The 27,449-nt window shown below is 45.5% G+C and overlaps 1 protein-coding gene across 4 annotated transcripts in view; it reads right to left on the reverse strand.

Moving 5' to 3' along the window:
• The window catches only part of LOC106585358 (transient receptor potential cation channel subfamily M member 3), a 168,627-nt gene extending 141,373 nt beyond the window's left edge, over positions 1-27,254 (reverse strand). For all 4 annotated transcript variants that reach the window (XM_014171467.2, XM_045706852.1, XM_014171466.2 and 1 more), the window contains exon 1: positions 26,342-27,254. In XM_014171467.2, coding sequence (XP_014026942.1) covers positions 26,342-26,434 — 93 coding nt within the window. In that variant the 5' untranslated portion in view covers positions 26,435-27,254. The remainder of the gene's footprint in view (positions 1-26,341) is intronic.
• Between the last annotated feature and the right edge of the window lie 195 nt (positions 27,255-27,449).

The following is a 27,449-nucleotide window of genomic DNA, read 5'->3' on the forward strand; positions in this document are numbered from 1 at the left end:
CTGGCCGTAAGAGGCCGGTGATTAGACAGACACCTGGCCATAAGAGGCCGGTAATTAGACAGACACTTGGCCATAAGAGGCCGGTGATTAGACACCTGGCCATAAGAGGCAGGTGATTAGACAGACACCTGGCCATTAGAGGCCGGTGATTAGACACCTGGCCATAAGAGTCCGGTGATTAGACAGACACCTGGCCATAAGATGCCGGTGATTAGACACCTGGCCATAAGAGGCCGATGATTAGACAGACACCTGACTGGCGAACTATAGACAGTTAAGCAGCGATTCAGCTGAACTCTAGTTTGGACAGAGCAATCAATTACCTTAATGCTCAGCTGCCTACTAAACCAACCAAGTGAGCTGGTAGATGTGTTCTAATACACAGCTAAGATAGTGAAAGTGCAGTCAAAGTAAAATGATCTGATATTTATTTGTCTGTTTATTGACATAGTAAAATACCTACACTCATCTGGGACATAACTGCTAATATGGTAATAATTACAGGGATTTCATGCTCTCCCCCCTCTCTTTCTCTACATCCCGACTCCTCTCTCTCTCTCCCCCTCTCTTTCTCTACATCCCGACTCCTCTCTCTCCCCCTCTCGTTCTCTACATCCCGATTCCTCTCTCTCTCTCCCACCCTCTCTCCCCTCTCTTTCTCTCCATCCCGACTCCTCTCTCTCTCCCACCCTCTCTCCCCTCTCTTTCTCTACTTCCCGACTCCTCTCTCTCCCCCACACTCTCCCCCCCTCTCTTTCTCTACATCCCGACTCCTCTCTCTCTCCCCCTCTCTTTCTCTACATCCCGACTCCTCTCTCTCTCCCCCTCTCTTTCTCTACATCCCGACTCCTCTCTCTCCCCCCTCGTTCTCTACATCCCGATTCCTCTCTCTCTCTCCCACCCTCTCTCCCCTCTCTTTCTCTCCATCCCAACTCCTCTATCTCTCCCACCCTCTCTCCCCTCTCTTTCTCTACATCCCAACTCCTCTCTCTCCCCCACCCTCTCTCCCCATAACTCTCTTTCTCTACATCCTGACTCCTCTCTCTCTCCCACCCTCTCTCCCCATAACTCTCTTTCTCTACATCCTGACTCCTCTCTCTCTCACACCCTCTCTCCTCCTCTCTTTCTCTACATCCCGACTCCTCTCTCTCTCTCACACCCTCTCTCCCCCTCTCTTTCTCTACATCCCGACTCCTCTCTCTCTCCCACCCTCTCTCCCCATAACTCTCTTTCTCTACATCCTGACTCCTCTCTCTCTCTCACACCCTCTCTCCCCCTCTCCCCCTCTCCCCCTCTCTTTCTCTACATCCCGACTCCTCTCTCTCTCCCCCTCTCTTTCTCTACATCCCGACTCCTCTCTCTCCCCCACCCTCTCTCCCCATAACTCTCTTTCTCTACATCCTGACTCCTCTCTCTCTCACACCCTCTCTCCTCCTCTCTTTCTCTACATCCCGACTCCTCTCTCTCTCTCACACCCTCTCTCCCCCTCTCTTTCTCTACATCCCGACTCCTCTCTCTCTCCCACCCTCTCTCCCCATAACTCTCTTTCTCTACATCCTGACTCCTCTCTCTCTCTCTCTCTCTCTCTCACACCCTCTCTCCCCCTCTCTTTCTCTTCATCCCGACTCCTCTTTCTCTCATCTACCCTCTCTCTCCCTCTGTCACTACATTCAGACACTTGCAGCAACTCAGCAAGTGGTGCTGGCTCAGGTACTGAACAGAATGAAATGAAACCGTGTCCACAGCTCTGAGCTCCCAATGTGAGACATGTTGACACATGGACAATGTTTTGATCCCTATTCGGCTCTTTGCCAGGTTATTATGTTGATTGTTGATTATACCCATCATGCCTTGTGTTAGGGTTGCCCGACATGTCACATACAGCTCAGTGCTCCCACAGGAACTCCTGCTTCCTTGATTCGCATAGCAATTAGCATCCTGCTGAAACAGGGAGAATCCATTTCATCTCTGTAATTTCCTCTGGGAATTTAACAGTGGATTAGCATAACTCTCTCTCCCTCTTGTCTCTCTCTTTAGCTCTCTCTTTCTCTCTTGCTCTTTCACGAACACAATTCAAACCATTTAAAATATCTAATTTCAAATGGAAAACAAACGATTTGAAACCACTTTATGACAATTTTCACGCCTGTGGTGGGCAAAATGACATCACACACACCAGTGACTTTGGCCCCTTGAAACTAGGGAACGGCGTCTGAAACTCATTAACCCACGGGTTAATCTGCATCAGTTATTGTGTCACACATCGTAACCTCTGACAATGCAAACACGGCGCCTACAACATGACCTGCCTGTTAACACCAACTTTACAGTATGTAGCCACACATTTGAACGTCTCGTAATGAAATGAACTATGTTGATGGCAGTAGTGGTGCTTCCTTGTGGAATGTGGTTAGAAGTGTAATGTTGATAATGACGCAAATTGTGATGCGACACACATCCGAATCAAGCCATGTGTCTGTAGGGCATGTAAAGCTCTTAGACCATTGGAACCAGAGTTGGAGAACCCCATGCCTTGGCAGGCAACCCCGTCTCGCTGATGAGATGGGGTTAGGGCCTCTGGCCATGCTGACGGGTAAGAAGCACACTGTGGGTACATGTGCGTCTTCCATGTCTGGACGAGACAGATAAGGCAAGGGAGAGCTGGCGCAGCATCAGTGGGGGCAATCCTCTGCTTCCACTCTCCCTCTCTCCTCATCTCTCTTCACCAGTCCATCCCTCCCTCCTCATCTCTCTTCACCACTCCTTCCCTCCCTCTCTCCTCATCTCTCTTCACCACTCCTTCCCTCTCTCCTCATCTCTCTTCACCACTCCTTCCCTCCCTCCTCATCTCTCTTTACCACTCCTTCCCTCCCTCTCTCCTCATCTCTCTTCACCACTCCTTCCCTCCCTCTCTCCTCATCTCTCTTCACCACTCCTTCCCTCTCTCCTCATCTCTCTTCACCACTCCTTCCCTCCCTCCTCATCTCTCTTTACCACTCCTTCCCTCCCTCTCTCCTCATCTCTCTTCACCACTCCTTCCCTCCCTCTCACCTCATCTCTCTTCACCACTCCTTCCCTCCCTCCTCATCTCTCTTTACCACTCCTTCCCTCTCTCCTCATCTCTCTTCACCACTCCTGGTGCAGTGGATTAGTGTCACTGATTCTTTGACTATTTATGATTTTGCAGAGGTATTTCATATTTTATTAGGACCCCCATTAGCTACTGCTTAAGCAGCATCTGCTCTTCCTGGGGTCGACAAAGGTGGTGCTTGACACAATGCTAACAAAATGGTCAGCGTCGAAAACATTGGAAGATGTCTGGGGATGGGCTTTGGCAGAGCTTTTTGAGGGGGTGCTACTTGTCTGCTACCTCTGTTCAGTGCAGATTTGAACATCTCAGCCCTGAAAACCAAACTGAATAGCTGGTCAGCTCACATAAGATTTGGTTCTGGGTTCCAAGACCGCTCTGTCCTGCGTTTCCTCCCTTGTCATTTCTCTCTATATTTTTCTCCCTCGCTTCATTTCCCTCCTTCTTTGGTTTGCCTCTCTCCCCCCCTCCATCTCGCTCAGAAGCTTGGCTCCCAGGCTGACAGGCTGAGAATGTGACAGGATTAGAGGGCAAGGCTGCCCATTTAGAGAGAGAGAGAGAGAGAGAGAGAGAGAGAGAGAGAGAGAGAGAGAGAGAGAGAGAGAGAGAGAGAGAAGGGGGGAGAGAGAGAGAAGGGGGGAGAGAGAGAGAGAGTGAAGGGGGGAGAGAGAGAGAGAGTGAAGGGGGGAGAGAGACCAGGATCACACATCCGCAGAATTTCCATTCCTGATTCCACAAGTTAAAGCGGGAGGCAACTACTAACATTAGATACATTGATTTAAACATGAGGACTAGAATAGGTTATAATCATCAACTCATTAACTTCCAAACATAACAGATCATCCTGCATCATCTATGTAGATAGCTATAATAGCCAGCTGCAACATTTCTTTTTTCCCAATATTTCTAGGATTTAGCTATATTCAAGGACAAATCCAGTGGTACTGCCTCTAAGCGATCCTATTGGATTTCCTGCATTGTGCTGATTGGCTCACCGCTTAACAGAAGAATAAAAAATAGAGCACTCTCCTATTTTCTACTCATTCGCGCTTTGCAATAGCAAACACAGTGTAGGCACTGGGAATTTACCCATGATGCCCAATGGCAATCTACCAGTTTACTTGCTGAGTTTCTGCAAGTGTCTGAATGTAGTGACAGAGGGAGAGAGAGGGTAGGAGAGAGAAAGGAGTTGGAAGGGAGAGAAATAGAGGGGAAGAGAGGGTGGGAGAGAGAGATGAGTTGGGAGGGAGAGAAAGAGAAAGAGAGAGTTAGGGGGAGAGAGGATGGGAGAGAGTGAAATCCCTGCAATTATGACCGTATTAGAAGTTATGGCCCAGATCAATTCTGCCTATTGCTGCAATGCATGAAACCAGATGAAATATGACTTCCATATGTTAACAGTGTTACAGTACAGAGTCCAGAACCAGACATTACCATGTATAACAGCTGTGTGTCTCGCTGGTGCAGAGATGACTTGTCTCACGGCAATGCCAGCAGATCATTAATATTAGGAACACAGTGTTTTATGCACATATGTATGGAGGTGAGAGATGGAGAGAGGAGAAAGATCGTTTTGGATGGATGCGTAGTGTGTGTGTGTGTGTGTGTGTGTGTGTGTGTGTGTGTGTGTGTGTGTGTGTGTGTGTGTGTGTGTGTGTGTGTGTGTATAGATATGTTTAACTATTGTGATGGAACATTTTATGTTGGTGCTTTTCTATTTATACATTTCTGTGTTCCCTGTTTGTGCTTTTCTATAAACCAATTTCTGTGTTCATGCAAGTGACTGATTGAACGAATCCTCACTATCAGTGTCTGTAATTTTCTCTAAACCTTGTTTAGAGAAAAGGATATCTCAGTTTCAAGGTCTCAGCTTAGAGAGAAGAAGCCTCGTGAGGTATTGGTCTGTCACATGCATGAACCAGTATTGGTCGGTCACATGAATGAAGCAAATGTTAATGATTCATTAATTATGAATAAGCTAAATCATGCAAATATGAATTATCTGCTGTATATGAGAGAACTAAATGGGACTGCCCCGTTGGAGCTCCTGATCGTCATGTGTACTTGGTGTATTGAGATGGTTGGAACCTCTCCAGTGCGCTGATAATAAACAATGATTCATTTAAGATTGACTTTGAGTGTCCCTGTGTAAGAATTTTAACAACAATTTGGCGTCACAAACTGTATGATTGATTCTGCCTGTGGAGCTTTTCAGTGGGGGTCTTTGACGAAAACCAGTGGCGCATGAGGGAAATTCCCATCTGACCAAAAGACAACGAGATCTGCCCAGACCAGCCCCCTACTGAGAGCTGCCCAGGAGGAGACACATCATCCGCGAACAATTGAGGGGTGGCAACTGAAATCAATTTAAAATCATTTGTATAAAAAATAAAATACAAATATTATAAAACCAATAAATATAGTATTAAGTAATAGCACAAGGTGCTATTCTATATGTATGGGAAGCGGCAAGACTATAGAGTCTATAGAGACCATAGCAGTTATGACTATTATATCAACTATTGATACTATGGATGCTGAGGGACTATAGATTCTGTAGGGACAATAGACGCTATAACTATAGGGACTATGGATGCTATTGGGACTATGGATGCTCAGGGACTATAGATGCTCACGGACTACAGATGCTTAGGGACTATGGATACTGTAGAGACTATGGTGACTGTAGAGACTATAGAGGAACCTTGAAGAGACATATGATGTGGAAGAAGGCTAGAGCTAGTCTTAAAGAGAAGGCTAGAGCAAGGGCAAGTCCCCATAAGAATAGTAAAAAAAAAAAACATTTGACCAACTGGGGACATTTTGTTAGTCCCCAACAAGGACAAATGCTATTTCTAGGGGGTTTAGTTATTTTATTTATTTAACTAGGGAAGTCAGTTAAGAACAAATTCTTATTTACAATGATGGTCTACCCCGGTCAAACCTTAACCCGGACAACGCTGAGCCAATTGTGCACCTCCCTATGGAACTCCCAATCACGGCCGGTTGTGATAGAGCCTGGAATCAAACCAGGGTCTGTAGTGACGCTTCTAGCACTGAGATGCAGTGCCTTAGACCGCTGCACTACTCGGGTTAAGGAATTTGTGTTAGGTTTAGAATTAGGTTTAGGAGCTAAGGTTAGTTTTAGGGTTAGGAGCTAGGGTTAGGTTTAGGTTTTGGGGTTAAGGTTAATATTATTTTGAATGGGACTGAATTGTGTGTCCCCACAAGGTCAGTTATACAACACTGTGTGTGTGTGTGTGTGTGTGTGTGTGTGTGTGTGGTGTGTGTGTGTGTGTGTGTGTGTGTGTGTGTGTGTGTGTGTGTGTGTGTGTGTGTGTGTGTGTGTGTGTGTGTGTGTGTGTGTGAATGTGCATTGGCAGCACATCAACAGGATTGTACCCCTGTGTGTAATGGCAGAGATTAGTTAGCAGCTCCTGCATGATAGGGCCATTCTTTCTGCCAATCCTTCACTATAATGCATTACATGACCAAAGGTATGTGGACACCTGCTCATAGAACATCTCATTCCAAAATCATGGGCATTAATATGGAGTTGGTCACCGTTTGCTGCTTTAACAGCCTCCACTCTTCTGGGAAGACTTTGAACTAGACGTTGGAACATTGCTGCTGGGACTTGCTTCCATTCAGCCACAAGAGTTTTAGTGAAGTCGGCACTGATGTTGGCCGATTAGGCCTGGCTTGCAGTCGGCGTTCCAATTCATCCTAAAGGTGTTTAATGGGGTTGAGGTCAGGGCTCTGTGCAGGCCAGTCAAGTTCTTCCACACCGATCTCGACAAACCATTTCTGTACGGACCTCCCTTTGTGCACGGGGGCATTGTCATGCTGAAACAGGAAAGGGCCTTCCCCAAACTGTAACTACAAAGTTGGAAGCATAGAATAGTCTAGAATGTCATTGTATGCTGTAGTGTATACTGGAACTAAGGGGCCTAGCCCAAACCATGAAAAACAGACCCAGAACATTTTTCCTTCTCCAACAAACTTTACTGTTGGCACTATGCATTCGGGCAGGTAGCGTTCTCCTGGCATCCACCAAACCCAGATTAGTCCGTCGGACTGACAGATGGTAAAGCGTGATTCATCACTCCAGAAAACGTGTTTCCACTGCTCCAGACTCCAATGGCGACGAGCTTTACACCACTCTATCCGACGCTTGGCATTGCACATGGTTAATTTAGGCTTCTGTGTGTAATGAACACGATGGGAGACAGAGAGCTGGTTTCAAGCGCAGGGCGCAGCAGGTGTTTATTGTAAAGGACCACAGGAGGAGGCAGGTAGCTGGGTCCAGGGGCAGGTAGTAGGTCATACACAGGGGGTCCAAAAAGGCAACAGTACAGGCAGGGAATAGGCTAGTGACATCGTCCGGGAGAGCAGGCAATAGGTAGATAACAGGAAATCCGATAGGCTAAGGTACAGGCAGGGAATAGGCAAAAGGCGTCGTTAGTGAGGCAGGGAAAACCTGTCATACACAGGAGGATTAAATTACGGGAAAATAGAGCTCTGAATAAAAGTGTGTCACAAAACAAACAATACCTCACAATGATGGGGTGCAAAGAACTGAATTAAATAGTGTGTGATAATGACATACAGGTGTGTGAATAGGTGATCAGAATTCAAGTGATTGGGATCTGGAGATTGAGCTGCGTTCAGGGGATCGATGTGTTTGAGAGTGTGAGCTGGAAAGTGGGTTGCGTTCAGGGGATCTATGTGTTTGAGAGGGTGATTTGGAAGCAGACGTTACACTGTGCGGCTACTTAGCCATGGAAACCCATTTCATGAAACAGTGATTGTTGCAACCGAGGACTGTGTGCTCGATTTTATACACCTGTCAGCAACGGGTGTGGCTGAATTAGCCCGAATCTACTCATTTTAATCCACTAACTTTAATATATAGTGTATGTTCTAATATCCACACAAGCATACCACTTAGAATGCATGTCCAGTTACTGTTTTAACCTTGGACAACATTTTCCTGTGAAGCCCAATTCCCAATTCAACCACCGGCGAAATCCCTTCACAATGATCTCAAACTATGTTTCTAATAAGCAACGAAGCTAAACACAGACTGCCTCTTGCTAATCAGGAAACTCTAGCCCATAATGACAAAGCGAAAACAGGTTTTTAGAAATGTTGGCACATTAATTGAAAATGAACAGAAATACCTTATTTACATAAATATTCAGAGCTTTTGCTGTGAGACTCGAAATTGAGCTCAGGTGCATCCTGTTTCCATTGATCATCCTTGAGATGTTTTTACAACTTGATTGGAGTCCACCTGTGGTAAATTCAATTAATTGGGCATGATTTGAAAAGGCACACACCTGTCTATATAAGGTCACCCAGTTGACAGTGCATGTCAGAGAAAAAAACAAGCCATGAGGTTGAAGGAATTTTCCATAGAGCTCCAAGACAGGATTGTGTCGAGACACAGATTCGGGGAAGGGTACCAAAAAGATTCTGCAGCATTGAAGGTCCCCAGAAGACAGTGGCCTCCATCATTATTAAATGGAAGAAGTTTGGAACCAGCAAGACTCTTCCTAGAGCTGGCCGCCTGGCCAAACTGAGCAATCGGGGGAGAAGGGCTTTGGTCAGGGTTGTGACCAAGAACCCAATGGTCACTCTGACAGAGCTCCTCTGTGGAGATGGGAGAACCTTCCAGAAGGTCAACCATCTCTGCAGCACTCCACCAATCAGGCCTTTATGGTAGAGTGGCCAGACGGAAGCCACTCCTCAGTAAAAAGCACATGACAACCCACTTGGAGTTTGCCAAAAGACACCGAAAGACTCTCAGACCATGAGAAACAAGATTCTCTGGTCCGATGAAACCAAGATTGAACTATTTGGCCTTCCCTGTGGCTCAGTTGGTAGAGCATGGTGTTTGCAACGCCAGCATGGTGTGTGCAATGCCAGGGTTGTGGGCTCGATGAAATGAAATGTATGCATTCACTACTGTAAGTCGCTCTGGATAAGAGCGTCTGCTAAATGACTAAAATGTTTTAAAAAAAAATGTAAAAATGAATGCCAAGCATCACGTCTGGAGGAAACCTGGTACAATCCCTACAGTGAAGCATGGTGGTGGCAGAATAATGCTGTGGGATGTTTTTCAGTGGCAGGGACTGGGAGACTAGTCAGGATCAAGATGAACGGAGCAAAGTACAGAGAGGTCCTTGATGAAAACCTGCTCCAGAGCGCTCAGGACCTCAGACTGGGGCAAAGGTTCAACGACCCTAAGCACACAGCCAAGACAATGCAGGAGTGGCTTCGTGGACAAGTCTCTGAATGTCCTTGAGCGGCCCAGCCAGAGCCTGAATTTGAACCCGATCAAACGTCTCTGGAGAGACCTGAAAATAACTGTGCAGCGACACTCCCTATCCAACCTGACAAAGATTGAGAGGATCTGCAGAGAAGAATGGGAGAAGCTCCCCAAATAGCGTCATACCCAAGAAGAATAGCGTCATACCCAAGAAGACGTTAAATTTCACAACCACCTAAAAAGAAGCGATGCCCACACATTCCACCATAAAGCCCTCACCTACAGAGAGATGAACCTAGAGAGGAGTCCCCTCAGAGCCCTCACCTACAGAGAGATGAACCTAGAGAGGAGTCCCCTCAGAGCCCTCACCTACAGAGAGATGAACCTAGAGAGGAGTCCCCTCAGAGCCCTCACCTACAGAGAGATGAACCTAGAGAAGAGTCCCCTCAGAGCCCTCACCTACAGAGAGATGAACCTAGAGAGGAGTCCCCTCAGAGCCCTCACCTACAGAGAGATGAACGTAGAGAGGAGTCCCCTCAGAGCCCTCACCTACAGAGAGATGAACCTAGAGAGGAGTCCCCTCAGAGCCCTCACCTACAGAGAGATGAACGTAGAGAGGAGTCCCCTCAGAGCCCTCACCTACAGAGAGATGAACCTAGAGAGGACTCCCCTCAGAGCCCTCACCTACAGAGAGATGAACCTAGAGAGGAGTCCCCTCAGAGCCCTCACCTACAGAGAGATGAACCTAGAGAGGAGTCCCCTCAGCCAGCTGATTCTGGGGCTTTGTTCACAAACACAAATAGACCCCACAGAGCCCCAGGCCAGCAACACAATTAATCCCAACCAAATTCTGAGAAAGCAAAAATATAACTATTTGGCACACTGGAAAGAATTAACAAAAAAAGTGAGCAAACTAGAATGCTATTTGGCCCTCAACAGAATACCTGACCACTGTGACTATGTACAGACTCAGTGAACATAGCCTTGAACAGATACAGTATGCAGACCTGGCTCTCAAGAGAAGACAGGCTATGTGCACACTGCCCACAAAATGAGGTGGAAACTGAGCTGCACTTCCTAACCTCCTGCCAGATGTTTGACCATATTAGAGACACATATTTGCCTCAGATTACACAGACCCACAAGAATTTGAAAACAAATCCAATTTTGATAAACTCCCATATCTATTGGATAAATACCACAGTGTGCCATCACAGCAGCAACATTTGTGACCTGTTGCCACAAGAAAAGGTCAACCAGTGAAGAACAAACGCCATTGTAAATACAACCCATATGTGTTTATTTTCCTTTTTTTCTTCAACTATTTGCACATTGTTACAACACTGTACATAGTAATTATTTAGAAACTTTGTGAGTGTAATGTTTACTGTTCATTTGATTGTTTATTTCACTTTTGTTTATTATCTATTTCACTTGCTTTGGCAATGTAAACATAAGTTTCCCATGCCAATAAAACCCTTTGAATTGAATTGTATTGAGAAAGAGAGGAACATAGAGAGAAAGGTGGAGATAAAGAGAGAGGGTGTGAGAGAGGGAAAGAGAGAGAGAAGAGAAGAGAGATGTGAGGGAGAGAACGAGGGAATGGAAGAGTTGAAGAGGTGGATAGATGGGAAAAGAAGAGGAAAGAACAGGAAGAGAAGGAACAGGGGACAGAAATAGCCGTGTTCCACGGCAGTCACTTTAATTTTCCACATTCCAATATCCCATTTACCTCCCTGTCTCACTCACGCACACACAGACAAACCAACTCATTTTTTTTATGCAAGGCCTATAACTCACGACACACTATCTCATTTACCTTCTCCACACCATCTGTCTCTCTCTCGCTCTGCTCACTCACTCACATACAGTACCAGTCATAAGTTTGGACACTTACTCATTCAAGGGTTTTTCTTCATTTGAACTATTTTCAACATTATAGAATAATAGTGAAGACATCAAAACTATGAAATAACACATATGAAATCATGTAGTAACCAAAAAAGTATTAAACAAATCAAAATATATTTTAGATTTTAGATTCTTACAAGTAGCCACCCTTTGCCTTGATGACAGCTTTGCACACGCTTAGTATTCTCTCAACCAGCTTCACCTGGAATGCTTTTCCAACAGTCTTGAAGGAGTTCCCACATATGTTGAGCACTTGTTGGCTGCTTTTCCTTCACTCTGCGATCCAACTCATCCCAAACTATCTCAATTGGGTTGAGGTCAGGTGATTGTGGAGGCCAGGTCATCTGATGCAGCACTCCATCACTCTCCTTCTTGGTGAAATAGCCCACTAAGCGCAAACCAAATGGGATGGCGTATCGCTGCAGAATGCTGTGGTAGCCATGCTGGTTAAGTGTGCCTTGAATTCTAAATATATCACTAACAGTGTCACCAGCAAAGCACCCCCACACCCTTACACCTCCTCCTCCATGCTTCACGGTGGGAACCACACACGCGGAGATCATCCGTTCACCTACTCTGTGTCTCACAAAGACATGGCGGTTGGAACCAAAAATCTCCAATTTGGACTCATCAGACCAAAGAACAGATTTCCACTGGTCTAATGTCCATTGCTCATGTTTCTTGGCCCAATCAAATCTCTTCTTATTATTGGTGTCCATTAGTGGTGGTTTCTTTGCAGCAATTCAACCGTGATTCACGCAGTCTCCTCTGAACAGTTGATGTTGATATGTGTCTGTTACTTAAACTCTGTTAAGCATTTATTTGGGCTGCAATTTCTAAAGCTGGTAAACTCTAATGAACTTATTCTCTGCAGCAGAGGTAACTCTGGGTCTTCCTTTCCTGTGGCGGTCCTCATGAGAGCCAGTTTCACACACACACACACACACACACACACACACACACACACACACACACACACACACACACACACACACACACACACACACACACACACCAGACGCACGGATATGAACATGTGCTGTTAACTACATCGTCATTGACAGCACTCCCAAATGGTCTGTCCTATCGCACCATTTCCCCAAACAGAAGAAGAGATAAGAGTGAGAGAAAATGAACAACGTCTCAGCTCTCTGTTAATCCTTGAGAGGGACGCTCTGACACAGGTATGCAGACTATTTAAAACAGCTTTTAAGGAGAATGAAGGCTTAATACTGCAACACAGCTTTCAAAAACCAGCTGGGGTCTGCACTGAGGGTGTTTGTATTGTTGTGTTCGTGTGTGTGTGTGTGTGTGTGTGTGTGTGTGTGTGTGTGTGTGTGTGTGTGTGTGTGTGTGTGTGTGTGTGTGTGTGTGTGTGTGTGTGTGTGTGTGTGTGTGTGTGTGTGTGTGTGTGTGTGTGTGTGTGTGTGTGTGTGTGTGTGTGTGTGTTCGATTTGGGAAATATATGGGAGGAAGCAGCACAGTAATAAAGCTGCTCTACAGGAATCACTGCTAATGACCTGAGAGAAACCATTACCACTAAGACAATACGCTTTGCTGGAGCGGTGAGAAAGACAGAGAGAGAGCGAGAGAGAGCGAGAGCTAGAGAGAGCGAGAGCGAGCGAGAGAGAGCGAGAGAGAGAGAGAGAGAGAGAGAGAGAGAGAGCGAGTGCGAGAGAGAGCGAGAGAGAGCGAGCGAGAGAGCGAGAGAGAGATAGAGAGCGAGAGAGAGAGAGCGAGAGAGAGAGCGAGAGAGAGAGAGAGAGATTTCAGGTATTCTACAGGCTTGGGACCAAAAAAGACCAAGGTATTGATTCCCTATAAACAGTTCACAGAAGCCTTGGATTACAAGTTGTGTAATCCAAGGCTTCTGTGAAGGAAGAAGGAAGAAAAGACTACAATATCTGTGTCCATTGGATCACTATGCAAACATGCACACAATTGAGGCGGACTGGTCATCAAAGAGTTACAATTCTGGATATAATTTCTAATTCTGTGGTTGACATTGTCAAAATGTCTGAAAAACTCTAAGCTGGATATACACAAGTGAGGATGGAAACCCAACAGAGGATGTCTATAGTTGCCATGGTAGAACAATCTCAAACCATTCTAGCGCACTTACGGGTGCGAGAGCACGTGAGTAATATGATGTATGTGACATCAATCACAGTGGGATATTATTAGCAATCAGAATGGACAGAATGTGAGAGATATATACGGGTAGAAAGACCTTGGAAGGGAAAGAGCGAACCTAGGAAGAGAAATAGACATGTAGCCTTAATGTGGAGAGTCAAACATATGTTAGACATTAAAGAGATTTGCGTGTTTAATCTCAGAAAAAAAAGAGAGAGTGAGAGAGAGACAAATACAAAGACAGAGAGCGAGAGAAGTGAGAGAGAGCGAGAGAGAGAGCGAGAGTGAGAGAGAGCGAGAGAGAGACAAAGACAGAGACAGAGAGCGAGAGAGAGACAAAGACAGACAGAGAACGAGAGAGAGCGAGAGAGAGACCGAGAGAGAGTGCGAGAGAGAAAAAGACAGAGACAGAGAGCGAGAGAGAGCGAGAGAGAGACAAAGACAGAGACAGAGAACGAGAGAGAGCGAGAGAGAGACAAAGACAGAGAGCGAGAGAGAGCGAGAGAGAGCACGAGAGAGAGACAAAGACAGAGACAGAGAACGAGAGAGAGCGAGAGAGAGACAAAGACAGAGAGCGAGAGAGAGCGAGAGAGAGCACGAGAGAGAGACAAAGACAGAGACAGAGAACGAGAGAGAGCGAGAGAGAGACAAAGACAGAGAGCGAGAGAGAGCGCGAGAGAGAGACAGAGACAGAGAATGAGAGAGAGTGAGAGAGAGCGCGAGAGAGACAAAGACAGAGAGCGTGAGAGAGAGAGAGAGAGAGAGAGAGAGAGAGAGAGAGAGAGAGAGAGACAAAGACAGAGACAGAGAGTGAGAGAGAGCGAGAGAGAGCACGAGAGAGAGACAAAGACAGAGACAGAGAACGAGAGAGAGCGAGAGAGAGACAAAGACAGAGAGCGAGAGAGAGCGCGAGAGAGAGACAGAGACAGAGAATGAGAGAGAGTGAGAGAGAGCGCGAGAGAGACAAAGACAGAGAGCGTGAGAGAGAGAGAGAGAGAGAGAGAGAGAGAGAGAGAGAGAGAGAGAAAGAAAGACAGAGACAGAGAGCGAGAGAGAGCGAGAGGGAGCGCGAGAGAGACAAAGACAGAGATAGAGAACGAGAGAGAGCGAGAGAGAGACACAGAGAGCGAGAGAGAGAGAGAGAGAGAGAGAGAGAGAGAGAGACAAAGACAAAGACAGAGAGCATGAGAGAGAGACAAAGACAGAGACAGCGAGCGAGAGAGCATGAGAGAGAGACAAAGACAGAGAGTGAGAGAGAGAGAGACAAAGACAGAGAGTGAGAGAGAGCGAGAGAGAGAGAGAGAGAGAGAGCGAGACAAAGACAGGGAGCGAGAGAGCGAGAGATAGACAAAGACAGATAGCGAGAGAGAGCGAGAGAGGACGAGAGAGACAAAGACAGAGACAGAAAGCGAGAGAGAAACAAAGACAGAGAGCGAGAGAGAGAGACAAAGACAGAGAGCGAGAAAGAGAGAGAGACAAAGACAGAGAGAGAGAGCGAAAGAGACAAACACAGAGACAGAGAGTGAGAAAGCGTGAGAGAGAGACAAAGACAGAGAGCGAGAGCGAGAGAGACAAAGAGCGAGACAAAGACAAAGAGAGAGAGTGGGAGAGAGCGAGAGAGACAAAGACAAAGAGAGAGAGCGAGAGAGCAAGCGAGAGAGAGCGAGAGAAAGACAAAGAGAGAGAGAGAGAGAGAGAGAGAGAGAGCAGGGTTGCTTTTTTGCTAAGCTCTCTCAGATCAAAGCCAAGTATGTCTGTCTAGAAACATCCTTTTCTCTTTCACACCCCCTTACACTGAAAACCCATCTGGCTCAGTGTTCTGCTTTTGGGTTTCACACTGCAGTACTAAACCAGGCTCCTAACACTGGGAGTGGCAAAGCAAATAGAGATAGAAATAGAGATGACCATGATATTGACATGATACAAAGGGACAGGGTTGTATGGGCCCTATCTATAGACTGAAAACCCCCTTCCTGGCCCCTAGATAAAACCCCTTCCTGGCCCCTAGATAAAATCCCTTCCTGGCCCCTAGATACAATCCCTTCCTGGCCCCTAGATACAATCCCTTCCTGGCCCCTAGATAAAACACCTTCCTGGCCCCTAGATAAAATCACTTCCTGGCCCCTAGATAAAATCCCTTCCTGGCCCCTAGATAAAACCCCTTCCTGGCCCCTAGATAAAATCCCTTCCTGGCCCCTAGATAAAACCCATTCCTGGCCCCTAGATAAAACCCATTCCTGGCCCCTAGATAAAACCCATTCCTGGCCCCTAGATAAAATCCCTTCCTGCCCCTAGATAAAACCCATTCCTGGCCCCTAGATAAAACCCATTCCTGGCCCCTAGATAAAATCCCTTCCTGGTCCCTAGATAAAATCCCTTCCTGCCCCTAGATAAAATCCCTTCCTGGCCCCTAGATAAAATCCCTTCCTGGCCCCTAGATAAAACCCATTCCTGGCCCCTAGATAAAACCCATTCCTGGCCCCTAGATACTGTATGATAGATGCATGATACTCTGTACGTGGAGTCGAGTCGAGCTCTCCCCCACAGTTGAGCTATAGTGTTAATTAAACTGGGTCAAGAAGCAGAGCCAGCTAGCAGACGTTGCCACCGTTTCCCTTTTCGTTTCCAGCCTTTTAATCAGTCTACAGCAGTCAGATCATGACATGAACTAGTCCCGGTCTTAAGTGTTTCACTCTGAGCTTACCAAAGACTCCTGAATTATTAACACTGACTCCATCAGACTTCCAATGGCCAGCCTGTCATAGAGGACCAAGGCTATTCAGAGTCATTCCACACAGAGGCTAAAGTACATACTTTTCCCGTACTGTACGCTGTCCAGAGTGATGAAATTAAACGTTTGTCCTATTATGACATTCCCCAATGGTAATACTCCTTAAAAAGCACTTGGCTTTGTCTCATTAGACCTAACGAAACCCCTTTTCTGTGACTAGAATCACAATACAACTTGACTTCGCTCTTGGTGTTTTATAACCCAGAGACCAAACAGCCTTTGGTACAAGCTAAAAGTGTAAATTGGACATGTGTACAGTTTTTTACTTATCCTCTTGCTATTCGACATCTTCGTTATTCTAACAGCCTTGAGTGTAATATATCACATGAACATAGATATATCATCAAACAGAATTGTATTGATTAATTGATTTGACTATGGACAACGGGAAAGCTATGAATGCACACACTCACTAACATGCATGTCAAACACGAACAACATTTAAACATTCAAGAATAAACACACCCTAGAAGACATACATACACACCCTATGCACACACCAGGGTTTTACACACACCTTATGCACACACCAGAGTTTCATACACACACCTTATCCACACGCCAGTGTTTCACACACCCTATGCACACGCCAGGGTTTCATACACACACACACCCTATGCACACACCAGGGTTTCACACACATCCTATGCACACACCAGGGTTTCACACACAACCTATGTACACACCAGGGATCATACACCCTATGCACACACCAGGGTTTCACACACAACCTATGTACACACCAGGGTTTCACACACAACCTATGTACACACCAGAGATCATACACCCTATGCACACACCAGGGTTTCACACACCCTATGCACACACCAGGGTTTCATACACCCTATGCACACACCAGGGTTTCATACACCCTATGCACACACCAGGGTTTCACACACAACCTATGCACACACCAGAGATCATACACCCTATGCACACACCAGGGTTTCATACACCCTATGCACACATCAGGGTTTCATACACACACACATCCTATGAACACACCAGGGTTTCATACACACCCTATGCACACATCAGGGTTTCATACACACACACAACCTATGTACACACCAGGGTTTCACACACCCTATGCACACACCAGGGTTTCACACACAACCTATGTACACACCAGAGATCATACACCCTATGCACACACCAGGGTTTCATACACCCTATGCACACACCAGGGTTTCACACACAACCTATGTACACACCAGGGTGTCATACACCCTATGCACACACCAGGGTTTCACACACAACCTATGTACACACCAGGGTGTCATACACCCTATGCACACACCAGGGTTTCACACACAACCTATGTACACACCAGGGTGTCATACACCCTATACTCTGGACCCTGATCTCTCTTTTGACGAACATATCAAGACTGTTTCAAGGACAGCTTTTTTCGATCTACGTAACGTTGCAAAAATCAGAAACTTTCTGTCCAAAAATGATGCAGAAAAATTAATCCACGCTTTTGTCACTTCTAGGTTAGACTACTGCAATGCTCTACTTTCCGGCTACCCGGATAAAGCACTAAATAAACTTCAGTTAGTCGTCCCACAACTGTCCCAGAGTCTGTTTGGGCCATTTCTTTCTCCTGATGAATAGAAAAGGTCAACTTTTCTACTATGGGGGATAGTAGATTGGCATAGACTCATAGGCGGCGCGTCCATAAGTCTAGGGGAAGCTAAGCTTTCCCTAAGTAAATTGAATTAAATTGCCAAGATTATATAGCTTAATTAGCCCACTCCTGTCTAAACTGAAATAAGGCGGTCGTCGTCGCCGGCCTACTAGCTGCCACCGATCCTCTGTTTCACTTTCTGTTGGTTAGGTCTAGGTTAGGCATGCACCTGTTTTGTATTAGTTGTTTAGTGGGGGGGGGGGGGGGGTATTTCTATACGCCCTCAGCCATGCATTGAACAGTATTTATTTTTACAAATAGTGATTTATATTATTAGCCTAAATTATGAATATGAAATCTACATAAGTCTGCAAATGTAATGATGCATGGAATGCTTTATTATGAAGGTGCATTTTTATGGTGGAAATGTGTTTCCCCAAACCTGAAACTCACACACCTCCTATGATTAGGCTGGTGATTTTCTGTTTGTTACTCGTCTTGTTGGCTGAGGAAAAGTACATGTGGACAGTTATTCTAACATCTTCAAAGTACGCGGTAAGGAAACACGTCATTCCATCCTCGACTTTCATTTTCTGTTAAGATTATTTACCATAATATAAATGTTATTTCTGTCATTCTGAGCACCGTGGGTGGACGCCCTAATCTGGTTACACACCCACATCTGGTTACACACCCAATGCATATGGGTCTGGTAAACTTCTCAAATGTCTGGTCAATTTTTGATTTAACCTTTATTTAACTAGGCAAGTGAGTTAAGAACAAATTCTTATTTACAATGACAGCCTACCAGGGAACAGTGGGTTAATGGCCTTGTTCAGGGGCAGAACGACAGATTTTTACCTTATCAGCTCGGGGATTCGATCCAGTAACCTTTCGGTTACTGGCCCAACGCTTTAAACCACTGCCGCCCCAAACTAAAATGCTGCCGGTCAAATATCTAGAGCCACATTTTCATAACGGAAACCCTGGCACACGCACACATTCACACACACAAAGGCACCCACCCACAACATACTTACATCTAGGTGAAAGTGCCTCATTCCACATTCTAAGCACACAGTAAGAAGGTAGCACTTAGACTAATCGATTAGACAGATTTAATAATGCTCAGTGCACCCAACCAAAACCTTTTCCCTCTACAAGATTTACTTTCATCAAGCAGCCAGCTCACCTCATGTTGAAATACAGGGGGACAGGGTGTGTGTGTGTGTGTGTGTGTGTGTGTGTGTGTGTGTGTGTGTGTGTGTGTGTGTGTGTGTGTGTAGAGGGTGCATAAGAGAGCCATGACAAGAGGCGATGACTTCTGGGACCACGGACCAGTGGCCAACCAAGCCACACACACTCACGCACGTACGTACAACATGCACGCAGGCACCACACACACACCCACACCCAACACAAATACACACACACATTCGAGAACAAACACACATACATTTTATTCTAACTGGATACCGTACTACATGGGTACCGTACTACATGTTGAACTGTCTACTGAGACTCCATAAATCACAGCTCTGGCGGCAGATACATGACTTCCTCCCTATACATAATCAAATTGTCTTCCATCCCAAGAAAGACCCATAACTTCCACCCGCTGACTGACGGCAGCATAGACAAAGTTCTGGGGGTCAAAGGTCCACGCAGAGAGAGAGTCCTGGGGGTCAAAGTTCCACACAGAGAGACAGTCCTGGGGGTCAAAGGTCCACACAGAGAGACAGTCCTGGGTGTCAAAGGTCCACACAGAGAGAGAGTCCTGGGGGTCAAAGGTCCACACAGAGAGACAGTCCTGGGGGTCAAAGGTCCACACAGAGAGACAGTCCTGGGTGTCAAAGGTCCACACAGAGAGACAGTCCTGGGGGTCAAAGGTCCACACAGAGAGACAGATCTGGGGGTCAAAGGTCCACACAGAGAGACAGTCCTGGGGGTCAAAGGTCCACACAGAGAGACAGTCCTGAGGGTCAAAGGTCCAAACAGAGAGACAGTCCTGGGGGTCAAAGGTCCACACAGAGAGACAGTCCTGAGGGTCAAAGGTCCAAACAGAGAGACAGTCTGGGAGGTCAAAGGTCCACACAGAGAGACATAAATCTGTTGATGTCATGGATGTTGTCATGATAATGGGCTAGGGGTTGGAGTGGGGGTGGGTTGGTACACTTTTAGAAAAACAAATTGCTATCTAGAACCTAAAAAGGTTATTTGACTGTCCCCATAGGATAACCATTGGAAGAACCCTTTTTGGCTCCATGTAGAACCCTTTCCACAGAGGGTTTTACAAGGAACCAAAAAGGTTCTACCTAGAACCAAAAAGGGTTCTCCTATGGGGACAGCCAAAGAATCCTTTTGGAAGCCTTTTTTCTAAGAGTGTAGAGGGAGCGTGGGCCAGGGTTTGAAAATGACTTTCTTCCAGGAGCAGAGGAGTGGGATTTGAACATGCGCACACTGGGGTTATTATGGTTCGCCAAGCATCGGGCCCAGGCCCCTCCTCAGTGCCCCAATAGCAAGCATCTTTACCATGCTGCTGTTTTGGAGGTTTTTGAAGCATGGTAGACAGGTGATATACAGCACTGGAAATAGAGACAAAACACAGCTACAGTAGGCCCATATTTAAGTGGCAAGACATCTTATTTAGACGGTTTATTTCCAACTATTACTTTGTTTTCTCAGAAAGCGTTTCAAATCTGAAAGCAAATACTGTCTGAGAACGGGCCCTTTCATTTCAGATGCCTAGTGGGAGCCATGCCAACGGGAAATACATGTCTGAGAGTGAAAACAAACAACTGAGGTCTTAATTGCGAGCTTGTGTTCTTCGCTTGCCTAGTTAGTGAAATAATGTCTTAATTGTAATTTCATGCGTGTAGCGTTTGATTAATTTAGACATAAAGGTGAAAGCTTTCCAAAGCTCCTGGAGTAGGCTGAAGTGTGTTTACACACCAAAGTGCACAAAGTTAGAGACGTTCCCTCAGGGTTTCCATGATTACATGTCCTCTGTTCACATACCCTAGCTAAGTTCACACCTGTAGGACTCTCGCTTCACTGACTTTCAAATACCATTTCTCATTTGCACTTACTTATTTAGGTTATAAGAACATGGACGTGTCGAGGAAGGCAAGAGAGAGAGTGAGCGAAAGAGATGAAGGAATAGGCTACTCCAATGAGATGAGGAGAAAGACTGATATAGCGAGATATTCTGTGGTTAATTAAACCTCCATCCAAAACAGAAAAAGTGTGCAGTGTTAAATGTGAGCACCAGACATAGTGTAGTAAAGCATCCTTCACTCCAAGCATTTTACAAATAGATTGCTCTGACTCAGAAATGACACTGTTGTGAGTGTCCTCGGACCACAAACAGAGAGAACATAACGTGCAATGTGACTCGTGTCAGTATCACGCAACATGGCTAATTGAATGTGATAATCACTAGTTTTCCAAAAGCCACTAGAATTGAAACAATCCCTCTCACAATCTAAATGATTAATCTGGGTTGGTAATGAAGTACAACATTTGTTCTGTGCAGCAGTCAAGAAATCCGCAGCAGAGGCTTCAGCCCAACCTATTAATTTACTTGATTTAACCCTGATGTATGCAGTATACAGATTACTGTTAAGCCTAGAGCGAAAAGGACTAACACACATATCAGTCATTTTTCTATTTTTAACTACAGTGCATTCAGAAAGTGTTGTTTCTTTTTCTCATCAACCTACACACAATACCCCATAATGACAAAGGTTTTCTGACATTTTTGCTAATTTATAAAAAATAGAAAACGGAAATATCACATTTGCATAAGTATTCAGACCCTTTACTCAGTACTTTCTTGAAGCACATTTGGCAGCGATTACAGCATCGAGTCTTCTTGGGTTTGATGCTACAAGCTTGGCACACCTGTATTTGGGGAGTTTCTCCCATTCTTCTCTGTAGATCCTCTCAAGCTCTATCAGGTTGAATGGGGAACATTGCTGCAAACCTATTTTCAGATCTCTCCAGAGATGTTCGATCAGGTTCAAGTCCAGGCTCTGGCTGGCCCACTCAAGGACATTCAGAGACTTGTCCCGAAGCCACTCCTGCATTGTCTTGGCTGTGTGCTTAGTGTCATTCTCCTGTTGGAAGGTGAACCTTCGCCCCAGTATGAGGTCCTGAGCGTTCTGGAGCAGGTTTTCATCAATGATCCCTCTGTACTTTACTCCGTTCATCTTTGCCTTGATCCTGACTAGTCTCCCAGTCCCTACCACTGAAAAACATCCCCACAGCATGATGCTGCCACCATCATGCTTCACCATAGGGATGGTGTCAGGTTTCCTCCAGATGTGACACTTGGCATTCAGGCCAAAGAGTTCAATCTTTGTTTCATCAGACCAGAGAATCTTGTTTCTCATGGTCTGAGAGTCCTTTAGGTGCCTTTTGGCAAGTGGGCTGTCATGTTCCTTTTACTGAGGAGTGGCTTCCGTCTGGCCACTCTACCATAAAAGCCTGATTGGTGGAGTGCTGCAGAGATGGTTGTCCTTCTGGAAGGTTCTCCCATCTCCGCAGTGGAACTCTGGAGCTCTGTCAGACTGACCATCGGGTTCTTGATCACCCCCCTGACCAAGGCCCTTCTCCCCCAATTGCTCAGTTTGGCCGTGCAGCCAGGTCTAGGAAGAGTCTTGGTGGTTCTAAACTTCTTCCATTTAAGAATGATGGAGGTCACTGTGTTCTTGGGGACCTTCAATGCTGCAGAAATGTTTTGGTGCCCTTCCCCAGATCTGTGCCTCTACACAATCCTGTCTCGGAGCTCTACGGACAATTCCTTCAACCTCATGAATTGGTTTTTGCTCTGACATGCACTGTCAACTGTGGGACCTTATATAGACAATTTACCACAGGTGGACTCCAATCAAGTTGTAGAAACATCTCAAGGATGATCAATGGAAACAGGATGCACCTGAGCTGAAATTCGAGTCTTATAGCAAAGGGTCTGAATACTTATGTAATTAAGGTTTTCTGTTTTTTTTGGTTTAATACATTTGCAAAAATTTCTGAAAACCTGTTTTTGCTTTGTCATTATGGGGTATTGTGTGTAGATTGCTGAGGATTTTAATTTTTTCATCCATTTTAGAATGAGGCTGTAATGTAACAAAATGTGGAAAAAGTCAAGGGGTCTGAATACTTTCCGAAGGCATTGTACGTTACCCAACCTATTTGAGACAGCAATTTTTAAGAATTAAACAATCACAGCAAACGGTGAACATTCCTACAACTTTAGGTAACGTTCCAATTGGGTCCCAATTTGGTTTCCAACTAGCTTGACAAGATCCCATGAATATAAAACAAAAATGTCCCAGGGTAATATTATATGATAAACATTAGTAGAAGTACATGCCATAATGGTTACAAGAACATTTGGAGAATGTTTGTTTTTGACGTTTTTAGAATGTGTTAATCAAACGCTCATTGAGAAAACATTATAGCCATGTCATAGGAACATCCGAGGGAACCTCTGTCAAACTTTCGGGCGAACTTTTAGAAAACTTTATAATATTACAACATTCTCAAAACATCCCTGCAAACGTTCTGAGAATTTAGGGTAACCACAAATTGTTAGCTGGGTTTAGAGCACAACCAAGTCCACAACAAAATCAACAACAATGCAGAATTCTCGACAGCTATTCCAAAACTGTTTACAATAATTGGCAAATTGTCTATTTCTTGGACACCCTTCTCCCCTGAACTGATCAGTCTGTCTAAGGTTAACTTAAACTGTAGAGGCCATCCACTCCAAATACCAACTCAGTAAGAGCGCCACCTATAGATAACACAGAGTATATACGTGCATTTGTATATGAACAGTGTAAAAATAGCACATGAGAATGATAGACACCGGAGCTGTTGTATAAGACTATTCTGCAGTTCCATTTTCTCACCCTAGGAGCTATAGCTACATAACTGCTACTGTGGTATTCAAATGTATTCTTTGGCGGTCTCTCCCTTCCATGCACTCTGCATAAGATGGAGCATTAAAATTGGCATTGGAAGGCTTCATATACATGCATGATGAGAGAGAGAGAGGAGAGAGAGAGAGAGAGAGAGAGAGAGAGAGAGAGAGAGAGAGAGAGAGAGTAAAAGGAGAGCATTTCACACTTCTTGTGCAACTCCAGGGGGCATGAAAACAATTCAGTAATGAATAATACACTCACTATCTGAGTCTCTCTCCTACAGAGGGAGAGGAAACAGAGAGGATGAGAAAGGTGCCAAGAAAAACCTCTCCCAGAAGAGGGACAGAGGAAGAAGGGATACAAAGAGGAGAGGAAAGTGCTGAAATCCGAAATATAGAAAAAGGAAGAATATAATAGCAACGGCAGATTGAAGGAGACAGGTATTCAGTTTCAGGGCAATTGTCTTTTTGTATGTCACACTTTTTTCTTTCAGCAAAAAGTAATCTGTAACGATAAGCCAAAGAATATGCCAAAAAGCGTGAGATGAAAATATTGTGATTGCTCAAGAGAGGGCTGTCCAGCAGCTTACATTAATGGGTGTTTCCTCTCTAGGCTATATCATTTCAGTCACCAATTCAGCAAACACTTATTTCCCTCCATAATGGAAACATTATTCTCTTGGGGGCCGACACTTGACCAATTGCTTGTCATTTGAAAGGTCGAGAGGAAACTCTGTCATAATGGGGGATTTAATTACTTGTTGAAAACACCTGCCAGAGAACTTGATTCATTGCCAGTATGTCTCAGGAATGAATCATGGCACAGACTCAGTGAATTACCATCGCACGCTGGCTCCATGTGTCCAACACTTTATTTTCACTGTTCACATCCACCCTGGCAGACATTCATCCTTATTCTGAATGATCTGTAAATCCATGTGGGTAAGGGTGCTGGCAAAGAGAACAATTGGGTTAGAAGACGTACCATGATTGGTCAATAACAGCACCAATCAAACACCAGGGAATTTAATCTGTCAAACCAAGTAACCTGCTGTCCTTGAAAAGGATCAGGTGACCTACAGTTGATCCAGTAGGATCTCCGTGAGGTTAAAACCCCTGACGTTCCCAAGATGATCAATCTTTAATCGATCGGTTTGTATCTGTGTGTCACCTACCTAATCCACATCATCCACTCTGCTACTCTCCCAGGCTGTGAAAGGGCACATGGTGGGCTGTTACCGTAGCAACACATGGTGAGAGTGGTAATGGCTTTTTGATTAACTGTGCCGACCAATCAACACTTGGCCATGGTGTGTCAGCAGGTTGGAGTGTGAGTGTGACATTTAGAGGTGTGACTGTGGCTGTGACATGATGGGACTATTGGAATCTGAGGGAATGTGAAGTTACCAATGATTTATCTACATTAAGCACTACTATACAGAAGAGCTGTGTTCTAGTGAATGACTTCCAAATAAGCACAACCAATATTTCTAATCACAACCTCTAACCATTGTTTCATCATGAGCAAAGAGTGTCAAGCAGTGGATGCCAAAAGCCATCTACAACCACTGAGAAAGGACCTCCGTGGACATCATAACAGCAGTGACCACCTCCGTCTCTCAGCACTGAAAAGTCCAACAGCACTGATTTCTGAATAGACATTGTGGCCAAATATAATGGCACCCTTGCAAATTTCTTAAATAATTCCCTATTTGTTCTAAAATATGTTGAAAGAAGGTGAAGGTGCTTGTGTGGGGGAGAGATATGAGGTCCAAGAGTTTGGCTGTAGCATCAAAGGGCCTCATATGGGGACACCCACACAGATCTATTTGAGCCATACACATGCAAATGCTTAACACACACACACCGGGTTATTAACAAATGCCGGGTTATTAACAGCCTGTAATATGTTGTGTATCAAATGCCTGGTTATTAACAGCCTGTAATATGTTTATACCAGACAGTGAATAAAACCAGCTTATAACCAGGTCTATAAATATCCTGTGACAACCAATACATTTCCTCATACATTTTCTCACTGCCCCTCATACACTGGACACACGCATGTGCACATTCAGTGCACGCACACAGCCCAATGCAGAGAAGGCTGGTTACAGTATGGTCTCTTGCACCCAACAAGGATAACCTCAGGGAAGTCACATCCAGGAATAAAACACTTGTCAGACAGAAAACAGGAAGGTGTGGATTGGCTATAATACCATCTGAACCTAACTGCTCAGATATCTTCACCAAACAGTCACAGTATAATCCTCTGCTGGCCTTTCTTCCTCACAGCCCCATCCTGTGTCAGCCTGGTCCCAGATCTGTTTGGGCCATCTTGTCAATGACCAAATAGGAATTGGTAAGACAGCACAAACAGATCTGGGACCAGGATATTCCCGTGTGGCTTCAGCAGTTACCTGTATACCGAATGGAGAAAAAAGAATTCCTAACTACCCACCTTAAGTCAATATCAACCTCCCCTTCTTCTTCCTCTGCTCCTAATCCCTCTCCATTCACTGTCCCATATCTCCTCCACCTCCCTCTCTCGCCCTCCCCATCCCAGACCACTCTGGTACCCATACCTTGAGCAGGCGTACAGATGGTAGGAAGGCTGCAGCGCACAGTTTCCTAATGGTCCAGTTGATTGGCCGCGGAGCATCCAGCTGCTGGTTCATGGTTCCCGCTCCTCCCGCCCGGCTTTTCCAAGAAAAGAGCCCTTTGGAGGGGGCAAAGCAGCAGAGTCTCCGGCCAAATAGAACAACTCAGATCCCGGCAGAGCATGACCCCTAACACCAGACCACCACCTTCGTCTTGGTCCCCCGGCAGCTCAGCCCTTCCTTCACCTGGGTGCCCTCCTTCCACTCTCCCTCTCCCCCACCCCTCCCTCCCCTCCCCACAGATCCAAAGGGTCCGATGGCCGAGTTCTGAATGCCTGGAGCATCCAGCCCTCTCTCCACCTGTGGTATCCCAGTATCCCAGTCTGCCAGTCCACCCGGAGCATACGTTCCAGAACAGAGTAAAAAACAAAGAAAAGGATATGGAGAAAGAGGAGAGAAGAGAGCAGCAAAAAGGAGAGGAGGAAAGGAGAGGAGAGCAGCACAGCACGGGAGAGCAGAGCAGAGCCCGTAAACTGAGCAGAGTGACAGGGAGCAGCACAGCACTGTCTCCAAGACGAGAGAGAGAGAGCGAGAGAGGACGAGAGAGAGTGGACGAGAGAGAGAGAGAAAGAGAGAGAGAAAGAGAGAGGGGGAAAGGGAGAAGGAAAGAGAATGGATGATGCAGAGAATGGATAAGGCAGATTGAAAGAGAGAAAATATAAATAAATTAGAGAATGAGAGAGCCTGAGCACAAGGCAAAAAGAGGAGAGAGGACAGGAGATGAGAGAGGAGAAGAGAGCAAGCGAGCAAGTGAGAGAAAGAGGGGAGAGATGGAGAGAGGTATGGCGCGTAAGAAAGATGCAACGAGAGGAGTGTGTCACAGATATAGCCCCGTTCATTTGGAATGGAGATGAATATGGAGAAATGTAACTGATATGGCATTCAAATCAGTATCATTTTTACACTGAATGCATATGTCATCATCATCCATGTTTATAAAACCATCAGAATGCTAAAGCAGGCAAACCCCCACTTAAAAATATTGAGTAGAAATGTCCATACTCTAAAGAGCTATGTTTCTTCCGCTCCATTT

The sequence above is a fragment of the Salmo salar genome, chromosome 24 (genome assembly GCF_965601325.2).
Source record: "Salmo salar chromosome 24, fSalSal1, whole genome shotgun sequence".
Taxonomy (NCBI): Eukaryota; Metazoa; Chordata; class Actinopteri; order Salmoniformes; family Salmonidae; genus Salmo; species Salmo salar.